The sequence below is a fragment of the Rhyacophila brunnea genome, unplaced genomic scaffold (genome assembly GCF_057557595.1).
Source record: "Rhyacophila brunnea isolate RB1 unplaced genomic scaffold, BYU_Rbru_1.0 scaffold_4, whole genome shotgun sequence".
Lineage (NCBI taxonomy): Eukaryota > Metazoa > Arthropoda > Insecta > Trichoptera > Rhyacophilidae > Rhyacophila > Rhyacophila brunnea.
Genome location: NW_028233068.1, coordinates 53,045,557 through 53,068,479, shown reverse-complemented (window position 1 = coordinate 53,068,479; position 22,923 = coordinate 53,045,557). Strand labels below are relative to the sequence as shown.

The 22,923-nt window shown below is 33.4% G+C and overlaps 1 protein-coding gene across 2 annotated transcripts in view; it reads right to left on the bottom strand.

The window, feature by feature from the left end:
* The window catches only part of Ide (Insulin degrading metalloproteinase), a 29,152-nt gene extending 6,349 nt beyond the window's left edge, over positions 1–22,803 (bottom strand). Inside the window, exons 1-18 of one of the 2 annotated variants that reach the window (XM_085954543.1) lie at positions 22,635–22,803; positions 20,326–20,406; positions 16,535–16,771; positions 15,894–15,982; positions 15,271–15,356; positions 15,057–15,178; positions 13,374–13,543; positions 13,161–13,283; positions 12,146–12,348; positions 10,831–10,916; positions 8,381–8,495; positions 8,155–8,292; positions 7,227–7,433; positions 5,647–5,852; positions 4,833–4,977; positions 4,272–4,503; positions 2,782–2,908; positions 634–707 (exon numbers count right to left, since the gene is read on the bottom strand). In XM_085954543.1, the coding sequence (XP_085810669.1) occupies positions 634–707; positions 2,782–2,908; positions 4,272–4,503; positions 4,833–4,977; positions 5,647–5,852; positions 7,227–7,433; positions 8,155–8,292; positions 8,381–8,495; positions 10,831–10,916; positions 12,146–12,348; positions 13,161–13,283; positions 13,374–13,543; positions 15,057–15,178; positions 15,271–15,356; positions 15,894–15,982; positions 16,535–16,771; positions 20,326–20,406; positions 22,635–22,714 (2,521 nt within the window). In that variant the 5' untranslated portion in view covers positions 22,715–22,803. The remainder of the gene's footprint in view (positions 1–633; positions 708–2,781; positions 2,909–4,271; positions 4,504–4,832; positions 4,978–5,646; positions 5,853–7,226; positions 7,434–8,154; positions 8,293–8,380; positions 8,496–10,830; positions 10,917–12,145; positions 12,349–13,160; positions 13,284–13,373; positions 13,544–15,056; positions 15,179–15,270; positions 15,357–15,893; positions 15,983–16,534; positions 16,772–20,325; positions 20,407–22,634) is intronic. The other variant, XM_085954544.1, reaches the window with a different exon arrangement.
* Positions 22,804–22,923: the final 120 nt, after the last annotated feature.

Sequence of the window (22,923 nt, the reverse complement as noted above, 5' to 3'; positions counted from 1 at the left end):
TTTCATTACACGTCAGCTAAATTTACGCGAAATTGCTGTATGTGCATAAAAAATTTCACTTCAACAAAACAAGTGAAATTACACAGGCAAAAATGATCAAAATATCAAGTTGTATTGGTCTTTCTGTTTCTAATATCATACGCCCAATATGAGTGGATGCATGAATTTGAGGAGTATGTATAATAATGAAAATCATTTTAAGTAGATACAGTAAAACCTCATTAATATGAATTCCACGGACCGAAAATCGAAAAAAAATTCGAATTACGAATTATGAAATGTATGGGGGGAAATATTCAAATTTTGAAAAAAAAAAAAGTTTGATTTTCATTAATATCGTTTACGATCATAGATGTGCCTAAATGTCAGGATTATTTTTATTACCTTCTTAAAATAAGTAATTTATGATGTTTAAAGAAAAGCCTGTCACAATAAGTACTTTATTATGATTTATTGCATATATATGCCAAGACTCTGAAATAATTTCGAATTACGAAATTCGAATTAAAGTTATGGTTTTATATGAAAATAATGTTTAAGGGACTTTTTCTCGCGAAAATTTCGAATTATCCGTGTTCTTATTAACGAGGTTTAACTGTACTACATAATTATAAAATAGATATAATACGTTACCCTTTTCAAGTTGAATTTCTCTCTTCAACAACAGCTGATGAGGATGCAGCGGGACAGCATTCTTCAAAGGTAACCTAATATTGCAAAAGAAATATTCGAAATAATGGAATTTCTATTTGACTCAATAATGGTTGAAACGTATAATTATAATAGTGACTACCTGCCCGGTACTACTCCTAATAGGAACAAGTGTGGCATGGTGTAAGATTTTCTATAATAATATTCTTCTTTTTCGATGGCGCTACAGCTCAAGTCGAGCCCTGGCCTCCTCCACCGCTGTCCTCCAGCCGGAACGGTCCTCCGCACGTCCTTTCCAGTTCCCGACCTTTAGCAGCTGGTTGGCATCCTTTGCAACACTATCACCCCATCGTGTGCGTGGCTTTCCCACTGGCCTTTTCCCCCCTGGGTTTCTTTCGAGGATTTTCTTCGGTATCCGTGACTCAGGCATGCGCTGGACATGGCCTGCCCAGTTAAGCCTCTGGTATAATAATATTAGTATAGTGGAAATTTTTAACTAAAAGTGTAATATTATTATTATGCAGCAGCTCAGTCCATTACAGGCCTCGGTAGAAGGCGCACGCGTATTCTGGTGGCACTTTTGATATCCGTTTATTCGATTTTATTTGATCACCATTAATAACTAATTTATAAATAGGTAACTACAGTTTAGTTTATGCACTAAAAAACCAAACATGTTAGAAACTTAATTCATTCTCGGCATTGCGTTTACGTGACAAACTTTAATGCATGATATGTGAATTTTGTAAATAACAAATTCTCTTACACGTGTTTAACTTTATCCAATATTTCCCTACAATCGAAAATCGTAAATTTTTACTACCACCCCAGAAGGAATGTATATTCCATTATTTTTACGTTCCCTGAAAGCAGTTTTCTTTTGTGTCGTTGACGAGCAGTAGTCCGTGGCCAATCTTGTATGTTATTGTGAATTCATGTACAAGAATTATTTTATTAAAAAAAACAGTACACACATGAAAAAGAATCTCGCATTTTGGGTAAATTCAATATCAGGCATTAAATGAAAATACAAAGATTGTAGTCATCATAAATCGACAGAGAAAAAAAAAATCGGTGTGTACATGTAGGGGCGTTAGAAGTTATACTTCTTTGGCGTAACAAAACAAAAACAAAACTTGTGATAAACTAGATTCTTTGACTAACTCTTAATTATCTTGTTAAATTACACACTCAAGAAAAAGGACCGCTTATTGGAACACCGTTGGTTTATTTCTATACACTTTAACTTATATTACTAAATTATATAATGGTTTCTCGTTGTTTTTATTTTTAAAGTACCAACTGTCACTCTGACGTTTAATAGTTTGTTTACGTAAGGAATTGCAAATGGCCGACAATAATAAATTCGCTGCCTAGGCAACGGAACAATTCTAAACTATTAACAAAAACAAAACTTGTGATAAACTAGATTCTTCGACTAGCTCTTAATTATCTTGTTAAATTACATACTCAAGAAAATGGACCGCTTATTGGAACGCCGTTGGTTTATTTCTATACACTTTAACTTATATTACTAAATTATAAAATTATTTATCGTTGTTTTTATTTTTAAAATAACAACTGCCACTATGACGTTTAATAGTTTGTTTACGTAAGGAATTGCAAATGGCGGACAATAATAAATTCGCTGCCTAGGCAATGGAACAATTCTAAACTATAATATTATACTGTATAATCGTCACGATTGCAGTATCATACTGTGGCGGCGTAAAGGTAGTGCGTTCGGCTGATAACCGAACAATCGGTGGTTCGAATGCAATCGAGTGCGTTTATTTTTGTGTGAAAAAAAAATTATGTGTTACATGTCACACGCCAAAAATACACTCTGATCTGATTTCCCAAACGCGCCTAAAGAAGTATAATTTCAAAAACATTTTATAAATATCTTTAAAATGCATTTCCTTTGAATATCATTCTGCCACCGTGAACTGTCAAAGAAACATAGATTGTATGCAATGACATTAGATACTACATTCATTTGTTTCACATTTTCCGAATAATAAATTTTGAAATTGAAATAACAGAAACGGAAGTGGTTACATATAAATATTGGAAAATACCCCATACGATTTTAATATATTTAATAGGTTAAATAGAAATGAAACTTACTTGTCTGAAATTAATTCTGAAAGCTCTAGGGCTCGGTTTTTGGTACAGTTTCCGTGTATGAGACACTCAACATGCACGCTCGACAACAGACGGGGAATGTAGTCTTGGACCATTTCAGCCGTTGTCCCTGATTCATAAAACAGAATAATGAGATCTACAAATGATAAAGCTTACTATGTAAACAATACACATGACATTTTAATGAATTTTTATATGTATAGTGAATTTTTTTTTTACTCTGTTCGATCCTAAGAAGATCATGTATGAGCTTCCAGTGTTTTTTACAAGGATTAGATTTTAGCCACTTGCTCAACCTCTTAGCCCATACACTGGTCCAAACACACATTGAAAAACAATACCCGGGATTCAAACCCAGGTCCCACGACATTATAAACCGACGTGGCAGCCACTCGGTCATTGTGGGAATACCAAGTGATAAATATATTGTTTTAAATAATGATAGTTTATGTATGAGATTGAAACAAATCAAAACAACTTAACCTACTACAACATACAAAATAGAATAATATGCCATTATGTTAGTATTTTGGATTGGATCTTTTTTTCTCTCTGCACTACACCACATATTTCATCGCCGTAGATGTCGACAGATGAGCCAGTCCACAAAATCATAAACCTGAGAAATCGATCGGCGCGCAAAGATTTTGTGTGACAAAAAAAGAAACATTTCGTGATTGAATTTTTTTTGTTTTTAAAGATAGAACGGTGAAACTTTGAACACAAAAGATACTTTGTGATGTTATGTTTTTATTATTTTGAATGAATAACTAAAAAAAATAGTATTTTAGAAGTTATGTGTGTTATATCTCTTAGTCAAAAGAGTTTTGTGGCTCAAATCCATTGACCACGGCATCTTTGATGGTTTTAAAATGCTTTTGTGTACTTAACTCATTTTCGCCAAATTTGTGGCTTGACTCATTTGACATCTATGGCAACGATTTGAAAGTGGTAATTAAATTATCATTTTTGCTACTAAGCAGAGCCTTTTTTTTCCCGACCATGTCCGATCCTAATAGGATCATATGGGCCTCCACAGAGTAGAGGTTTGTATTAACAGATTTTGTTTTTTACGAGAAATGGATGTCAGCCACTTGCTCAACCTATTAGGTCCATACCCTGACTCACACACAAATTGAAAAACAATATGTGTACTTGCCAGACCCAGGATTCGAACCTGGGACCCACAGCGTGATAATTCAGCGGTTAAGCCGCGCGGCCACCGTGGGTGTCAAAGCAGAAGATACACACTTGATTTCATGAGGAATAGTTGTTCGACGTTTGCCCAACCCAATGGTTCCTCGCACTGGATCAAACACAGATAAAATAACATGGATTGTTTTCCAGGTGCTTCAGAGGCTTCAAAGACACTGCATAACTCCACCATATACATATTAACATATCATTGGATGCTTAATTACAAATACATGAATTAAAAACAATCTGTTGAATAAAAAGTTGTATATACATACCTTGAACTGCTTCCAGTAATTCGGACTTGACCCACGAACATTCGGAGAGTAGCACAGCAAGATGATACATGCCATGCTGATAGGGCTGCTCCGCTGCAAAGTTTTTGATCTCCCTTATGTTTATTTCCTTCATCACGTCGAATCTCTTGTGATCCACTTTGAATGACACCAATTTCTCCATTATTTTGTTGAGCAACACATGCTGTTTAGAGTCAAATCCTTCAAGACGCACCTACGGTTATTAACAATTATATATTATGATAAATGTTTATCCATGGACACAATATTTGTCTACATCAGAATAGAATAAATAGAAAGACAGAAAAAATTAATTATTAGAGAATTATCATCTGATTTTCCTTCAACATATTATACCAGAGGTTTTCAAACATCTTCCGAAACCTAAATTTAATAACCAAAAGTTGCATTATTTAGCAGCATTTATTATTAATTTTGAGTTCTCAAACCTATATCAAGCAATATATTTACAAAACTGAGATAATCGGCTTCACGTTATTCTCATTTTTTAATATGTATGCAATAGTTATGGTGATAGCTTACGGAGAGACTTGATTTGGTGTTTGAAATGCTCCAGTCTATTCCTGCCAGTTCTGCAGGGTACGTGTATTCGTTAAGAGCATCTCGGAATAGCATCATCAGCAGAGTTGCCTTCGCACAGCTCTGAGGGTCTGCATAAGTCATGGGGCTAAAAAATAATTATTTCATTCTTCAGATGGTCAGATAAAGTATATAATAAATAAGTCAATTGACAAAAATATTTAATTAAACGTAATTGCAAACGTATAAAAAATGATAGTTTTATTTAATTGATAAGTTTAGACTTCTTGTTTTGAAAATAATACTATGTATTGAAGATAATATGGACTATGGAAAGGAAAAAGGGCGTAATCCACACAAATCAAATTTTACAGGAGGCACAAAAACGTGTTTGTTATGGTTTTCGGTCAAAGTTAAAATACAAAATAGACATAACCTTGAAGTGCATGATAATTAATAATTTTGTTTTTATATGCCTAATCAGATATTAATTATTGAGTTAATCAAGAAAAACCAACAGAAGTGATGGTTAAGTCATTTTTCCCATGTCACTTCGTTCTTTTTTTTTTTTAATTATTAGCTAAATTTAGATAGTAAATTGACATTTGTAGCTTACATCCTTTGGACACAACGTGTATTTAGTTGTATACAAAGTTATTACCTAATAAAACCTATTTTGAAACAACTGAGGGTTACGCCCTTTTTCCTTTCTATTTTCTTTTTTTTTTGTTACATAATCATATTGAAAAGGAAAATTTTACAAAAAATACTCCAAATGTTAATTTAATATCATGACTAGTAAATTTTCATTAAGTACCTGTCAATTTCAACAAACACGTTCAACTTTGGCAGGAAGAACTCATCGTCCTGCTTGTACCACACCCTGATAAAGGGAGTGTCTCTAATGATGGTTGGGAATTCTTTGGAGTCGGTGTCGGGAGCCTTCAGGTCAAATGAGTCAGCAACAAAGTCATTCGGGGCTGGGAGGAAGAGATCGTCACAGAAACCAGGATTTTGCCAAATCTGAAAAAAAAAGAATTAAAAGAGTAAATAAGTTCTATGGTAACATATTATAAGGACCACCACACTAGTCAATTTTTGACCGGTCATTATTCGCTGGCAAGTTCTTCCAGCCCGGTCTTACAGATCGGCCAACATGTCTCTGTGGCTGTGAATCATAGGATGCTTGCTGCATCCTATGAGAATATCCTGAAATATTTACCAAACCATCCAACCTGGTTGCCACAATGGCCACTGTTTGTTAAAAATTTGTGGTATCAATAGAATTCAATAAAACACACTTTGAGTTTATGGCAACCTAAGTATGGAATAGTTAGTTACTCCTCCACATCTATTCTATACAGAGGACTGCTTTCGGCCGCTACAGCAGCTATCTAGGATAGGTTTGTATCGAAGTATTAGCACTTATTGCAACAATTACAATAAGTTAGCCATTTAAACAGTCAAAACTGTCGATCTCGCTCTAAAATTTATCATAGCCAAGAGAGGTGCTGTTAAAACATAGCACTAATTGTAACAATTACAACTAACTTAATGTAATTGTTACAATAAGTGCTAATACTTTACTTAGATACAAACCTACCCTAGATAGCTTCCATAATGGCCGAAAACAGTCTTGTGTATAGAGTAGATGCGCTGAGACATTTCTAGACCTAAAAAAGCAGGTCTGCTAGAGTAAGTTTACATACTTAATTTACGTTGGATTAATGGAGAAATTAAATGAATCAGCCATATTTGATATTTTCTAAGAATACCTAGAGTTTACCAATTTAACCATACTTCATGCGCTTGCAAAATAATTTCCAAGAACATATTATTATAAGACTCTTTCTATTTATAGTCCAAATTCTTTGGTCTGAACGAGAAGTACAACAGCTATTCTCTGATTTTAAAGATATATTGATTTACTACAATTCAAAAACCAATGTGTGAATGCTAGAACCATCAGGAAATTCAATAATAAAAACTGACAGCCATCAAAAATATTGTGTCAACTACCTGACATTTGTAAATCCCTTCCAAACCACTAAAATCAAAGATAACTGCCATAATCCAAAAAACGTTAAACAGAGAAAATCAGCTTTGAAGTTTTTACCTTTCGCATTTTTGTACTGTGTTTTTGAAGTATGTTTAGATATTGAATGAAATTTTGACTTGAATTTGATGACTTAGAGATATGAAATTTTCGGTACATATACTATGAACGATAGAAAATGAAACGTAGTAATTAACTCAAAACACGTAAATTTGGACTTGTGGCGGTTTAGTTGTGAGGGTGCGATGTGTAAACTTCAGAAAATCTCTCACGAGTGAGGTTGATAATAATAGTAAAAATATTCCCTTAATGGCAAAAGTATAATCAAGAATTGTCATTACCTTTAATATGTTTTCTGGAATTTTTTCCAGAAGGTACTTAGTACCGTACCATTTCTCTTCTTGTGTGCAAATTGATTCGAATTTCTTGCCGAGGACAGCGATCCTCATTCGCTCAGGCCTCAGCAAGTCAAGAACGCTCTCAATTAGGTCAGGTCGCCACTCTGAGATCAGATACTGACTCGTCAATATGTCTTCCATCGGATATTCCTGAAGGAAAAATAAACATTACAAAAACAAATCAAAGTACATACTAGAAATTGTCTTAAATATTTATTTCGTTATATAAAAAGGAACCCCCTGCATGGTGGACGGGTTCTTAAAGGATTATACTCTCTCATTCTGAAATTAAATGCGTTTGAAAGCGCTAATTGATTAAATAGTTTTAGCTTTCGTTATGTTTAGGATATTTTAACAATGAAACAGCTGTCAACATATTATATACATAACTCAAATACATAAAAATAATACATTGTTAGAAAATCAGTATTTAATGAAAAGGGAGATTTTATAAGTCGTCAGCTGAATGCAGAACTGTTTTAACTTACATTTTTGAGGAGAGAGTTTTTTGAAACCACTTACTGAAACTATTTATTATCTCTATGGATAAATGTACGCATCATATTTTAGTAGGATTATTGATGAAAAAATGGTGCATACACTTCGCGAGTGGAGAACTACAAGGTTCTAAGTGTTAGCCCTTGATGAAACAAACGTAGCAATGTGGCAGCTTAGAATACTACTTCATTGTTGAGTTTGCTTTCTCAAGGACGAATACTTAGAACCTTGTAGTATTAGGCTCCCGACTTGTCTATATAAATAATAAATAACTGAAGTAGAACTCTTATGCAAAATATTTCAAATGTGAGTTAGAATACAATAGAATAGTTGTATTGGACTATGTAATTTAAAAAAAATATTAAATATTTACCAGCAATCCGTGAGAGTAATATGAGACAAAATTTCTCGGTTCCTCCTTGTCTTTGAATCGGAAATTCATGGCATAGATTTTCACCTGCTCCTCATGAATCATCTTTACCGGGCCAGACTTCCGCAAAAGGTTGACATACTGAAAAAGATTATATACATCACTAATTGGTGTTGTGTCTTAATATTTTTCAATAAATAATTAATGTTTTTTCTTTTAATTAGCATACCTGGAAGACAAGCTTAATGATATCATTGACATGCTCTATTCCTTCTTCAGTCAAGTCCACCTGAATACCGAAGAAAGCAAAACCTCTTCCTCCTTTTTGGATTCCGCCCACTAAACTGTAATATAACGTAAGTCATTATCAATTCAATACAATAGTTCAATTGTGTTGACACATATCAAACGTCGTAAAGTCCACTGAATGTCAAACTGAGAAAAATGCAGTTTTATCATAATATCTTGTAATACAAATGGTTGTAACATGTGAGATATTGTAAGATAATTGAATCTAATACCCACGATGGCTACAAGGATTTTTCTTCTTAGCTTTGGTGCTCGACCTCATTCTGGCTTTGTCTGGATCCACAAAATCCACTTCTACATCCATTTTATGTTATAATTGTTTAGAAATTAAGGAAAATGATAGGTGCCATCGCTCACCTTTAGCTTGTGGACTTAAGGTGGTTTGAAAAAATATTGATCTTTCGAAACGTGATTTCATACGTAAACAGTGGACTTTTGGGGGTTTGCAGTATACCATAATGTGCAGATTTGCATTCTCTATTAAACGTATGTGGACTTTACGGCGTTTGATATCCATCAACACAATTAAGTGTTCGATAACCACTTATCTAGAGCTAATTTATATACGGATTGGTTATTAGAGGCATTTTTCTTCCAACCTACGTGTAGTGTAAATGAAAATTCTTGACCCTGATAACTATTTAAAAAATCAGGGCATAAGTTGTTTGTTCTCTTATAGTGTTGAAATAACCTGAAGAGCAATAGCTGTGTTCAACCAAACTTATTCGGATATTTTTTTTTACAACTTCTCAAAATAGGGTCTGTTAAAAATAATTTAGTGCTAACACCGCGGCTGGCGCGTTTGGAGTCGTTGGCCATTAGATATAATTAACGTGTTATTTAAATGTGGTAATTAAAAGTTTAGCAGTGATTGTGTCAAGCTCACTCAGTAGACCCATCTCTGTTCTCAGGGTCTCACTTACCCACTAATTTTTTCTATACTATTTCTTTTTTTAATCTAACAGTTAGATATATTATGAACGTTATGAATTAATAATTTCTAATAATCAAATAAATAAATTGGAATAAGTAGTGGTAATAATAGTATGGTAAGATAAATGTGTTACATTTAATGTTTTGAATTATTATTCATAATTCATCGTAATTCCAAGTAATTTAACTGTATTAATACTATCGACCGAAGGTACTTGATGGAATTTGAATTTAAATTCTAATGGATTTAAGTTTTGTACTATTCCATTGGAGTCGTTTGTCCAACTCTATTCGTTGTCAGTGTGTATTTGCCTTTTGTTGAGTGCACATAGTGCCTGAAGATGCCGAAAGGTGAAACCCGGGTCGCAAAAAACGACTCGAATGAAATAGTACAAAACTTAAATCCATTAGAATTTTAATTTTAAGTTTCTACGTGTGCATACGCCGCCATATTACTTGCGATATTGCATTCATAGATAATATTTTGAACAGGACCCAACCACCAGACCGTAGAAAATATAAGTAAACACCAGACTAATACAGTCATAGGTAATAATCTAGTAGAAAATCCATGGAGTAAACCACTAAAAACAAATAGCACACGGTTTTGACGTGAGTCAAAAATGTGTCAACTTGCAGAAAACAAAAAAAAATGTGATGAGCATGGGGTGACCTCATTGTTTTTCTGGCCATTTTGCGAACTGATGTATTAATTTTTGGTTCAAAATGTCCTACAGAATGGGAGCATCAGTCTGATAACATTTTAAATACCAAGAAAAACGACATTTCAAACTTTTTTCCTAACTTACTGTGAGCGCACGTGATGTGATGGTAATGTGTTTGCCCCATAACTTTTTTAGCACTTTAGTTATACAATGGAGAGGATTGTTTGAAGGCGTGTAGGCCACACAGCAATAATGCCAGGCAACAGATGAATCAAATTTGTGGTGGTCTATTCCTAATACAAAGCTTTACGACGTATTAAATTAGATTTTTAGGCTGTCACCGTGTATACTTTATCCATCTTTCTTCAATGTTTCGAGCTCATTACAGAGACCATTTTTAACAGACAGTGTAAAAAAGTGTGCTGTTTGGTATATCAATACAAACGCCACTCGAAATGTGTCAAAAAGTATTCGATTTAGCTGACAAACATTACTCAGCGTAAAAATTACTTGAAATATCAGAATGAACATTGAATTTTGCCAAAAGAGTCACAAGTAGCCTGCCATCTCTATTAAGAATATACGGTGGCAGCCCAAAAACCAAATACAACAACAATCGACCATGAAAGTCAAAAGCAATTTGAAATATCTTAAATTTAATTTACACAATAGACATTTTGAGAAAATAATATCACTCAGAGATTGACAACGTTCCAATCAATATTTATTGATCATTGAAGATTGAAAGAATTGAAATAGGAAGACGACTTACTGATTGCACCAACCGCGTTTCTTCAGTGCAGATAAAAGACTTCCAGGTCCTTCGTGACCCAACAGATGAGAGAGGTAATTTCCCGGCTGAAATAAATAAAAAGTGTAAAAAAGATGGCTATATATTTTTGAACAGCCAAACTTACCATATATTACCGTTAGATATTGATACAAATATTTTCCACGACTGTCATCATTATTTACTAATAGCGACATTTTTTATTGCATAATTTACTACTTCGGCTGTCAGAAATGGTTAGGATCTAAAATAAGAATAGATTTATATTGTCGGTGCAAGTCGGTTATGGGGAAGCCGGCGGGAATCGCGCTAATTGTCATAGTCAATTTTGGCAAAATTCATAAATTACAAGAATGAAAACCTAACCTAACTTAACCTAATATCACTTCCCTCCATTTTCGAAAGTGAATAGCAAGCTGTCACTTTTATTTTGGTATGGTTTTTCGTCTGGATTCGGGATGTGGAGGTGGACAATTAACACACCGGAATTGTAATGGAAGCGGCGAGGTTTATTTAAGTTAATATTATATAATAGTTACATTTTGAATAATTTATTTTACGGAGGACGAAATGTGCAAGTTCACTGTTTGGCTGTTTACAGCGTATTACCCGCCATCTTGTGTTTCGTTTTCAGCGAGAGCGTTGTCGAAAAACGGCGACGTTGCAAATATTTTTCAACGGTCATAATCTACGGCATTGCCGGCTCTATTATTATTATTTATTTTCGTAATCAGTCCTTACTATTTGTTGGATTTGATACCGACTCGGGCCTCTCCAGATACACAGAGACATCCCCAAATGGGGACCATTCGGGGGTGTAACACTAACCTAAACTAACCCAACACATAATCCAGTATATCGGCTATTTTCAAAATGTATTTGCCGCTGGCTTCCCCATAACCAACTTGTACCATATTGTCTTATTTGACAGTTCGCCAGGTCAGTCATTTTTGAAAAAAAATTATAATCCCTATTACACCTATGTTTACTCTACTTAGCCTGTCTACACTTAATATGTAAAATTTGTTAATAAGTCAAATAATCTGAATGTATAAGTATGATTCCACTTGTTATGATGATTTTTGGCACGTGGAACATGCCAAAATATGTGTGAGATAAAATAATATTATTAAAAAGCGATCATGATATACTTGGCAAATTCGCACTCACTGGGATCGAGACGAACGAGGGTTACCTGTACATACTCATACACATGTCAGTCAACCGAATACCGATAATATAATTATATCACTCACTAATTTCATTACAATTAGAATGATTATATGATATTAATTACCGCACTCTTATAAAGTTCCCTTTGATCAGGAATGGGGAAGCTGATGTGTAGATTTCTGCTGTCCTTGATAGGTACAACATAAGCCCTACTGCCTTGCAGCTTCTCGGGCACCGGGTGCTCAGGCCAACTGGGACATATCACATCTTTATTCTCTATCGGCGAGAACATCTCGACAACCATCTTTTCCAACTCATCCAAGGATTCTGTAGATTGATGAAGAAAATAAATAATTACTGTCTTTATAATTATTGATGAAATACCGTCTCGTCCCAAATATAATGCAACCAGTTTATTATTTTAGACAAGGGTTAAAAGGAGAAATTCGAGACAAATAATAAATTATTTAAAAAAATCTTTCATTCATACAAGGTTGAATCGTTACTCTTCCGTATTTTTATTAATGCTATTTACTTTTTCCAATAAAATGTCATCACGCCCATTCAGATTTTTATCAATGTTACATAATTTTTTTTAAACCTTTTTTAATAGACACTGGACTATAGAGGTGAGTTGGAAATACTGTCACCAGTTTGTGTACTCAAGTTTCGAATGAAACTACCCATACTAAGTATTTGTGTCCCAATATCCAAAATCTTGTGATGATATCATCGCGAGCTGTTCTGTGCACTCGCCAGTTGGTAGACTTTCAACACGTAACGAATGCGCACGAACGAAATAGCACTTGAATATAGGTATATTTTAATTTACTAGTCTATTGTGTTCGAATGTATGAGTAATAATAGGTCATAAATTTTGTGTCGCAGCACTGTGGTGAGATGACTCACAGGCTTAGGCTTGGTATAGACATTCCTAGAAGGTTTGATTTATGGCTGTGCCGCAGACAATGTCGAGTTTAGATATGCTAGCCGGCTAAGTCACATTTTGTCAACTTCACCTTCATGTTTTTATTTTTTTATCCAAAATATCTTAGATGGCTAATTCGCCCTTTTGAGTTTTGCAAAAGACAGGGACAGTGTTGTTTATCAGTCCGATGTGATGAAAAAAAATGACATACCTTTTCCAAGTATAGCCAGAGACATGATGTTTGACGAATACCACTGGTTGTGAAATTTTAAAAGTTCATCGCGTACGTCAATGCCTTTCTTTTTGGGGATGGATCCCAAAGTTTCTTTGTTCCCTAAAATACAAATATACAAGCCGATGAAATGATAAGTAATAGAAATCATGGAATATAATTGTGATTGGCTTTATTAAATGTCATTGTTACCTGTTCCGAACTTGCTGTACGGATGGTTGGGATCAGCATTAGATTTACTCAGCTGATCTAACCTCCAGGCATCGCTCAATAAGTTCTTGCTGTGCTCCGAGTCCACGGCGTTCAATTCACGGTCAGTCATACTGCTCGTGAACAGCGGAGAAATGAAGAACTGGGAAAAGCTACATAGAAAAAGATTGAATATTGATAAACAAACTGACTGGATTCCAAATCATGGTGACAAAAAAAATTATAGTTTTTAAAATCAATTATAATTAATTAAATTAATTATAGTACAGTAAGTCTTCGACTTGCGTGATTAATTCGTTCCGAAGGTTTTCGTGTGAGTCGGAAAATCGCGTAAGTCGAATAAAACTTATAATCATGCAACTGTTTAAATAATATGTACTAGTTTCGAAGGATAAGTGAAAATAAAATGGACCTGCATACAATATACATTTAAGAAAATATTATTGATTGATGAAGTGGTTTGATTTTGTAATCTCCAGCAGCATTTCCATCAAGTAAAAGGGTTAGCCTATCTTCAGACACCTTAAAACCTAGCATAGATTTTTCTAGTTGGGAAATATAATATGACTGATCTGGCATTTTTTTCCAATAAGCCCAGTTTCGTCCACATTAAAAATTTAATAATTGCGCAATATTGATTTTCATACAAACAACTTTTGTGCATATCATGGTAAACCTATATAGCATTATTCCTTAATTTGCAATATTTTTGATTAATTGGATTATCATATAATTTGCTAAATTAGCTTTCTGATGAAATTTGATTGACTCACATAAATCGCTTGTTTTTACAAGTAGTCTTTTGCAATTTTAACATGATTATGTTGCAATGGCAGCTGGCCCTTTAGGTCAAATGGTCAATGACCCTTCAAAAATAAATATCTTACAATATAATTTATTTTTATTTTGTACAATGTCTTATAATATTATTATCGGCTAACGCGTCAACGAGACGCACGCTATATGTGTGTGTTACCATACACACGTATCACGCTCAGTCGCTGTAAAAGTATACCTCGGGTCAATTGAGAATTTGCCGTGATAAAATATTTTTATTATATAAAAAATGAGTGCCCTTGAATTTTTAAGTCTCCACTCCATAAAAATAAATAAGATCCAAGTGCATTTCTCTTATGGATCCATTTTCTTTTCTCTCGCTAATTTTTCCTCCACTTCTAATGTAGCCATTACAAATAAATTTATTTATTTTTATTTTATGTTGTACTTTTGTCATCTTGACTGCAATTCACCAATGTACCTACTGTGTTTTGACACTCTTCTTCTTCTTTGTTTGACCATGCCCAATTCTAATAGAATCATATGGGCCTCCACAGAGTGAAAGTTTGTATTAACAGATTTTTTTTTTTACGAGAAATAGATGTTAGCCACTTGCTCAACCTATTAGGTCCATACTCTGACTCCAAACACAAATTGAAAAACAATATGTGTTTTTACCAGACCCAAGATTATCAGTTAATTGTAGGGTACCTAGTAAACAAATTTTGTAGGTGGGTAATGTTTTACATAATTCTATTTTTTGTTCGTAAAAATACCTGCCGAGAGTCCGGCCGGTTAACCGCATAAAATTAAACCGGATTGAAAGCTTTAATAGAGACCCGCATGCACCATGTAGGAGTGAACATAGTTTAAAAAAATAACACTCACATCTCAAGTGCGGGAGCCAGCTTCTCAGGAATGACATCGAAATAAAAGTTTGTGTTATCCACCATGGTACAGGCATTAGACGATCCCCCATTTTCTGACAAAAACTTACTATAGGCGTTTTCCTGAAAATAAAGATTTCACATTGATAACTAAATATGGCTCTATCTATTGAAATAGCATTTTACTCAAACTGGAGAACATAAATCGCTGTTACCTCAGGGTACTTTTCTGTCCCGACAAACAGCATGTGTTCGCAGAAGTGAGCTATTCCTGGTACTTCATCCGGATCACTCATAAGGCCTGAAACGAAGCAAAAAATCTTGTATTTTATCCGATCATTCTCAAATAATATTACACATTAGAGGTGGGAAAACTGGTAGATTTTGAAGACTAAGTATACTTACTACCAGATAAAAAAATACCTTAGTATCAAAACTTGTTCCAAAATACTTACTTGAAAATATGGAAAGTAATAGGGTTACATAACAGTCATCTATTTTCAAAAAACGTCAATATGGTCATAATCTAACAAAAATTACAATATGTAATAATCTATAACTTTCAAAATGTTTTAAAACATAATAACTTACGGAAACCGATAAATTCAAAAGATACAAACAAAATGCCGATATGTCCAATTAAATGTTTTTTATATTCAATGCAATTTAAGAGCTGGTCGGCTAATAAAAAAGGGCATATTCTAATTTAACAGTACAATACAATGGAAAAAAGAAACTAACCTTAAAACCAATTTACCACAAATTTTGAATTGTCAAGATTTGGAAATAGCACCTCATACAATTTTGGATCGTTAACCCTAACTACAATTTAACTCACCAACATTAACGTTGACGGCAGCAGCTGACTTGTCAGTTGTGGAATCGCTCACCAAGAGAACCCTCAATTTATTTTTCAATTCTAGTCCTCTGAAAGTTTAATACAAACTATTCATTACAACTTCAGGTTTATCAAACGCACAACAGTATAATACCAATGACCAATCAACACTCAACCAATCAGCACTTAGGTTGCCAAAAAGTATTTGTTTCAAACGTCAGGTCATCTTTTTAAAAGTGTCATGTAATTATTCTCATTCTACATATTATATTTAAAATAAAAGCCGTCGCGCAACAATTTTTGTTGAAATTGTTGGTGTTAAATCTATATTTTCAATTACGGAGTTTCTGGCTGCACAGTGATGAAAATTGATATATGAAATCGTCAATCTGACAAATAATTACCATCAATATGTACATTACGATTACATATTATATTACCTGTCACCTCGCGAAATTTATGTTATTATACAAAATATCTTGCTATCAATACCAATATCATTGTAATAAACTGTATCACACTTGAAATATTGTCTCTTATTTATTTTTGCGATTTTATAATTTATTTTGCATTCTGGAGGTTCTATTGTCAAAATTCAATCATTGCGTTTTATATGTATTAATAGAAATGTATAGACATACCTATACTCCCGTTTGTCCCCTTGCGATTTTGTGATGTTATTATATCGGTTCAGTACTTTATCACACTTTTCTTTGTCAGGCGACATTGCCAGCTGTGAAAAGGCGTGGCAAGGAGCGCCGTCCTTTCCTGGGATCACGTTATCAGTGGGATCAAACGAACGGGATGCCGCCAGTGGAGAGGGGTTCGACATCTTGTTACGGATGAAACCGGTCACTGATATTTGTAGGCTTCTTGTCCTTCAATCAATCAAAAATTACACATTGGTCAACGACAAACTATACAATATCATATTGATTGTGCCTTAATTGACAGTACAAACTTCTGACACTCATGTTAATTGTATGTTTTTTTTTAGTTTGTTGTTGTTTTGTTTAAGGGGGGACATGCTCGTCGAAGGTCAAAATTGAGTTTTTATTGTATATTCAAACCATGATCCTGGACACTCCTTAAACGTTGTAGATGATCTATTTATATACTTTTGAAGCCTTATTATCCTTTATAGTTATTTTAAACATTTGATGACTGCATGAAGTATTTTTGTTACATAAAATAGTATTCTTTTAAACCTCTCGCTCTAATGTTTTAGAATATAGTCATATTTCGGTACATAACTGTGCAGTGGTGTTAAGATTTTTTACATTTATTAATTTTTAAACGCATTTATAAAACCATTAGCATAATTTATTACGAGATAATTTTTGTAAAATATTCACGATAAAAAATTATATTGATAATCTCTGTGATCCCAAATTTGACAAGAATTAAGCATTTTATTATTCAAAAAATCGGCAAGATTAACACATTTCAAGATGATTCTAAAGATATTTATTATAAGCTATGTCTTTGACCATTCAAGTGTGATAAACATCTTATGAATAATGATTGCTTTATAATAATTATTGACCTAAGAATAAGGTAGTGTTTTTTTGAAATACGCCATTTCTTTTGTCATTCCCCAGTGGTTAAGCTACAACATACGGCCGTAGCCATAAATTGACAAACTATAATTGAAGTAAAGAGTAAAATGATATTGACGCGCGTGTTTGAACATGTACCGTTAAAAAAAATAAAAAAAAATTCGGTTAGGTACATGTTCAAACACGCGCGTTAACATAATTTTACTCCCTACTTTAATTATAGTTTGTCATTTTATGGCTACGGCCGTATGTTGTAGCTTAACCACTAGGGAATGACAAAAGAAATGGCGTATTTCAAAAAAACACTACCTTATTCTTAGGTCAATAATTATTATAAAGCAATCATTATTCATAAGATTTTTATCACACTTGAATGGTCAAAGACATAGCTTATAATAAATATCTTTAGAATCATCTTCAAATGTGTTAATCTTGCCGATTTTTTGAATAATAAAATGCCTAATTCTTGTAAAATTTGGGATCACAGAGATTATCAAAATAATTTTTTATCGTGAATATTTTACAAAAATTATCTCGTAATAAATTATACTAATGGTTTTATAAATGCGTTTAAAAATTAATAAATGTAAAAAATCTTAACACCACTGCACAGTTCTGTACCGAAATATGACTATATTCTAAAACATTAGAGCGAGAGGTTTAAAAGAATACTATTTTATGTAACAAAAATACTTCATGCAGTCATCAAATGTTTCAAATAACTATAAAGGATAATAAGGCTTCAAAATTATATAAATAGATTATCTACAACGTTTAAGGAGTGTCCAGGATCATGGTTTGAAAATACAATAAAAACTCAATTTTGACCTTCGACGAGCATGTCCCCCCTTAAGCTGTTTTGGAATATAACCCACTAAAGGTCTAGTGATGAATTTGTGGACCAATAATAGCTGTCAATATTCCAATTTATTTAAATAAAATAGTGCGCTGATAATGGCAAAATCAATTTATATATATCAAGGATTTTAATATGTGTAAAACTCTCACCAATTTAAGTAAAATAGGTATGATATTAATAGGTAAAATATGTAAAACAGGTAAAATATAAGTGCTCCCAACGACTGATAATAAAACAACACTTCAGGTGAATTACAATGAGCGCCCACAAATCACATATTCAAACATCTATTATTTTTTTCTTTCTAATAGACAAGTATTGAGCATAAAACTACTGCACACAGGATAATGACTTATGGGTGTGATAAGTCCTAGCAACTGGATAAACTCCTGACTGGTGGTTATATCTGTAGGTCAGGTTTTCATTGCTGGAATCAAAGCGCGGAGTATCTGGACATGAGGAACACACGAGGGAAAGAGTGAGGTAATGTAGAAGATTGCAAGATCATCTTTTGTGGGTTGTTTTAACCGTGTTCTCTCAAGTGTTCTTGTTATAAATTATTGAAAAATAATGGTTTTAAAGACTCTTTTTTTATTAATTCTATGAAAATTTAGTTACCCCTATTTATGTTGACAGCTTTTTCTGGGCTATAAACCCAAAACAATCTATTAACATCTTCAGAACAATCCTAAGCTAAACTAATTTTCAAAAACTCAAAATGAATCTTTTTAACTCAAAGTCATGACAGGAAAAAAGGTTGTATTGTATTAAACTTATTTTTTCTCCTCACACAAGAGTATCGTAGTTATTTACTATTATCATTAACTCATTTAGTGCTAACACCGTGACTGGCGCGATTGGAGTACTTGGCCATTAGATATAATTAACGTGTTGTAGTAATTAAAAGGTAATTAAAAGTTCAGCAGGGATTGTGTTACAGTCGAACTCGGTTATTACGATCACGGACATAGCGAGATCTCGGATATAATGAGGAAACATTCGTTGACATTTTAGTTTATGATTTTCTCCATACGTTTATTCAGTTTTATAACGAGCTACTTATGGTTGAAATTTCATGTAAAAAATCCAAGCTGAAGTCAGTAGGTACCTACCAGCATTCATTACAACACACAACTTCTTTTGTAGTTTATAATGCCATGCTTGTTTCGGGGAAAATTCTAATTGTGTATTTTTGTTTGAATTGCAACTTTTTGTGTTATGTGACCGCTCATTTAAAAATACCTATTCTCTGATATAACGAGTAATGCTTATAACGAGCTAATTCAGTCGGTCCCATCTTCCTCGTAATAACCAAGTTCGACTGTATTTACTTCCATGGACTAAAAATATCATTAGGTGTTAAAACAGTTTTAAGAGAGGACTATTAAATACATAGGTTCACATCGGTATTGATAATTAGGTTATTTTTGGACTTTTTTTCAATAAATTTATTTATGTTGACTTGCTCCCATGCTGATGATGACTCTTGAGGTATTTTAACTTTGCAGGAGTATCATCAGAAAAGGTATTGTCACTAGAGTGTTATACACTGGATACAGGTCTCTAAAAAATGTTAAATGTGTAGATTGTACCAGTGGCGAAGAGTAGAGGTAGACTGTGGGAATCTGACATAAATGGTGCACACTCTATTAGTCATACTTATATTTTATTATCATTGAACTTAGAATACAAATTGTGGTTGATGTTGGTTAGTTTCTAAAATTCAATTAAACCTTGACTAAACCAAACTATAATACACATCATTTGAAAATACCTACCAGAAAAAATCTTTGAAAAAAATACGACACTCGTCAGGACTCAAACCCGCTTCACAAATTGAGGGTTTAAATGAATTTTAAAAACTAATCAACGCCATTTGCAATTTTTACTCTAAATTCAATGAAAATGAATAAGTATGACTATCAAAGTGTGCACTATTTATGTCAAATTCCCACAGCCTATCTCTACTCTTCACCACTGGATTGTACATAAGGTTAGGTATGGGATTACTTACTTAGAAGCAAAACAGTGACGACTGAGGAGTGGTAGAGTGGAACAGGCACAAGTCAAAGATAACTTCCGTTTAGTTACAAAACTGTTGAAAAAATATTAAATCAAACAATCATGCATTTTACTTATTTTGTTATTCAATTAAATCAGAAGTAACACACTCTCATAGAATTAAAAACAAAATCATCGTTAATTTAAAAAATGATTGAACTGCATCGAGAGAACAGTGATATATCAAATGATACTAATATAAGTTTCGCCACATGACCTGCGTCTCTGTTTAACCGTAGGACTTTATAAGTCAGTAATGAGTCTTGTTGGAGAATACTTTCCACCGTACATAATACCCACTAGAGTCCATATTCTTTATGCTGGCGTGCGGTTTTACCCCTGCTTCAGCATCTCAAACACTGCATTCCCTCCCATTGAAAACTTGCAAAAGTCAAACGCGACGACACAATGCTTTCTGTCCGCGAGCAACGTGACGTGAACGCCAGCTTAAAGAATACAGACTCTAGATCTAATTAAGTCAACATACTCATTATTATAATAAATGTCTAAATCGGCCAATATTTTTTGGAGCGAGAAGAGCTAAAAAATGGTATTGTTTGAAAAAGATTCTCGAAAAATCAATTAGAATTTAAATTCAGAGTCATTATAAAGGTCGACAGTATTATTAATCTTAAATTCTCAAGAAAACAAATATTCTTGAATACGGGAATTCTCAAAATCATATTGTGATGTTGATATATTATCATGATGTGATAAAATGAATCAGGTACTTATTACAAAGAGGACAGCTGTTGATTTGTATTGGTTTAAAATGCTACTTATCTATAGTAAAGGCCTAATTATACCAGCAGACTCGCAGAACCAACCAGATTCAATGATTGTCGACATTAAATAGCAATTAGCTAAAACTCAATCATGATGACGCTTAACTTGATTGGTTCATAACATACGCCCAGTTGCTAGTGTGAACAATTTAAAGCAACAAATGAAATTTAGACAAGTAACGAGTTTCTGATTGTATTTACTTTGATATTATTTTTATTTTGTATTATTATTGTCTGTTTAAAATAATTAATAAAGTCAGGCAGCCTTCATTATGTAAACGTGTGTAAAATTTGTGTTGTCATGTCAAATGCAAGACAGGACATGATACGTGCGGCCAAACTTGGAAGCTCAAGGTTAATTCGGATATTTTCATACGTTCTCTGTATTCTTTGACATGATTGTGCCAAAAAATAGAAATCGTTCCAATTCTGTCATGACTCAAGTAAATTTTCACGATCAGGGGCAATCGATGCAGACGGTTGACGTAAGAATCTGCCAATGCAATTTGATCTAAATACCCCGTTTACATATGCATGGATTTACTGTTGACAGTATGTATTATCGCGGCCATAACAAGAAAATGCACGTGTAAACACGTATTATCATGCAACTTGCAAAATTGCATGCATGGATCAAAAAAATTCAGAAGCTTCTGAATTTTCATGCAATAATTACTATTTGCATGGTGGTGCGCATGCGTAGTAAAACAATAGCGGCGAACCTGCCAGAAGAAATATGAACTACACGGCATAGAAAATTTTGACGTTTAGCAATAATTATTTACGAACATGTCTGAACCTGTCAAATAGCACCATACAATGACAACATCGCGTCTCGCTTACGCTTAAAGAATGAAATTAGAGAGACAGTCGCCACTTTTACGTTCAATCGCTTATTATCGTGATAGTTTAAAATACACACTATTGGTGCAAGTAAATCCATGCACATGTAGAGGCGCTATTAGTATGTCTTGTTTCCAAATAAGGATACAATGCAGGGTAATTTTATAGTACTCCATATCGTCATTGTGGTTAAAGTGTTTTGACACTAAAAACCAAATCAAAATCTAACACAACCTACTAAAAACAACCCAAAACCTAACACAACAAGTGTTAAGTTTTGGTTTGGTTTTTGGTGTCAAAAGACCTCGATCACAAAAACGATATAAATTACCCAATACGGATAGTGTGCCATTCTTAGTTAGATGATTCATGGCAACTAAATGATTCGCTATTTTGCTGACGAGAAATCATAATTTTGTAAAACCACTGTGGATTATTTTATAAAACAATGATTTCACCATTAGCAACAAAGGAATATTTCACCGGAAAATAACTTGCGCAAGTCGGTCATATCCCACTGTAAATACTTCTAGATTGTATTGAATAATTGTGTATTAATATTATGGAAAAATATCGATTTCAATATTTCAAAACATAACCTTCATTTAGCATTATGACTTGGTGTAATACTCACTCGGGAATAATGCGACGAACGCCTGGTGTAAATCCAACTGTTCCTACAATCAGCAGTTTCTTAAAAATTACACTATGCATTCAAAAGAAAATAAAATGCAAATTTACAACTCTGTTTTTTGACAACTAAGCGTAATGTTGTCTAAGTTTCAATTTTGGTGTGCCAGTTCGTGAAATATCATTTATTTTAAATTAACCTCTTTGTTGAATGCCAAAAACGCTAATAATAAAACCAAAGTAAAAATATTTTTATTTTATGTGAGAAATCATTTATATTGTTTTGATTCTTC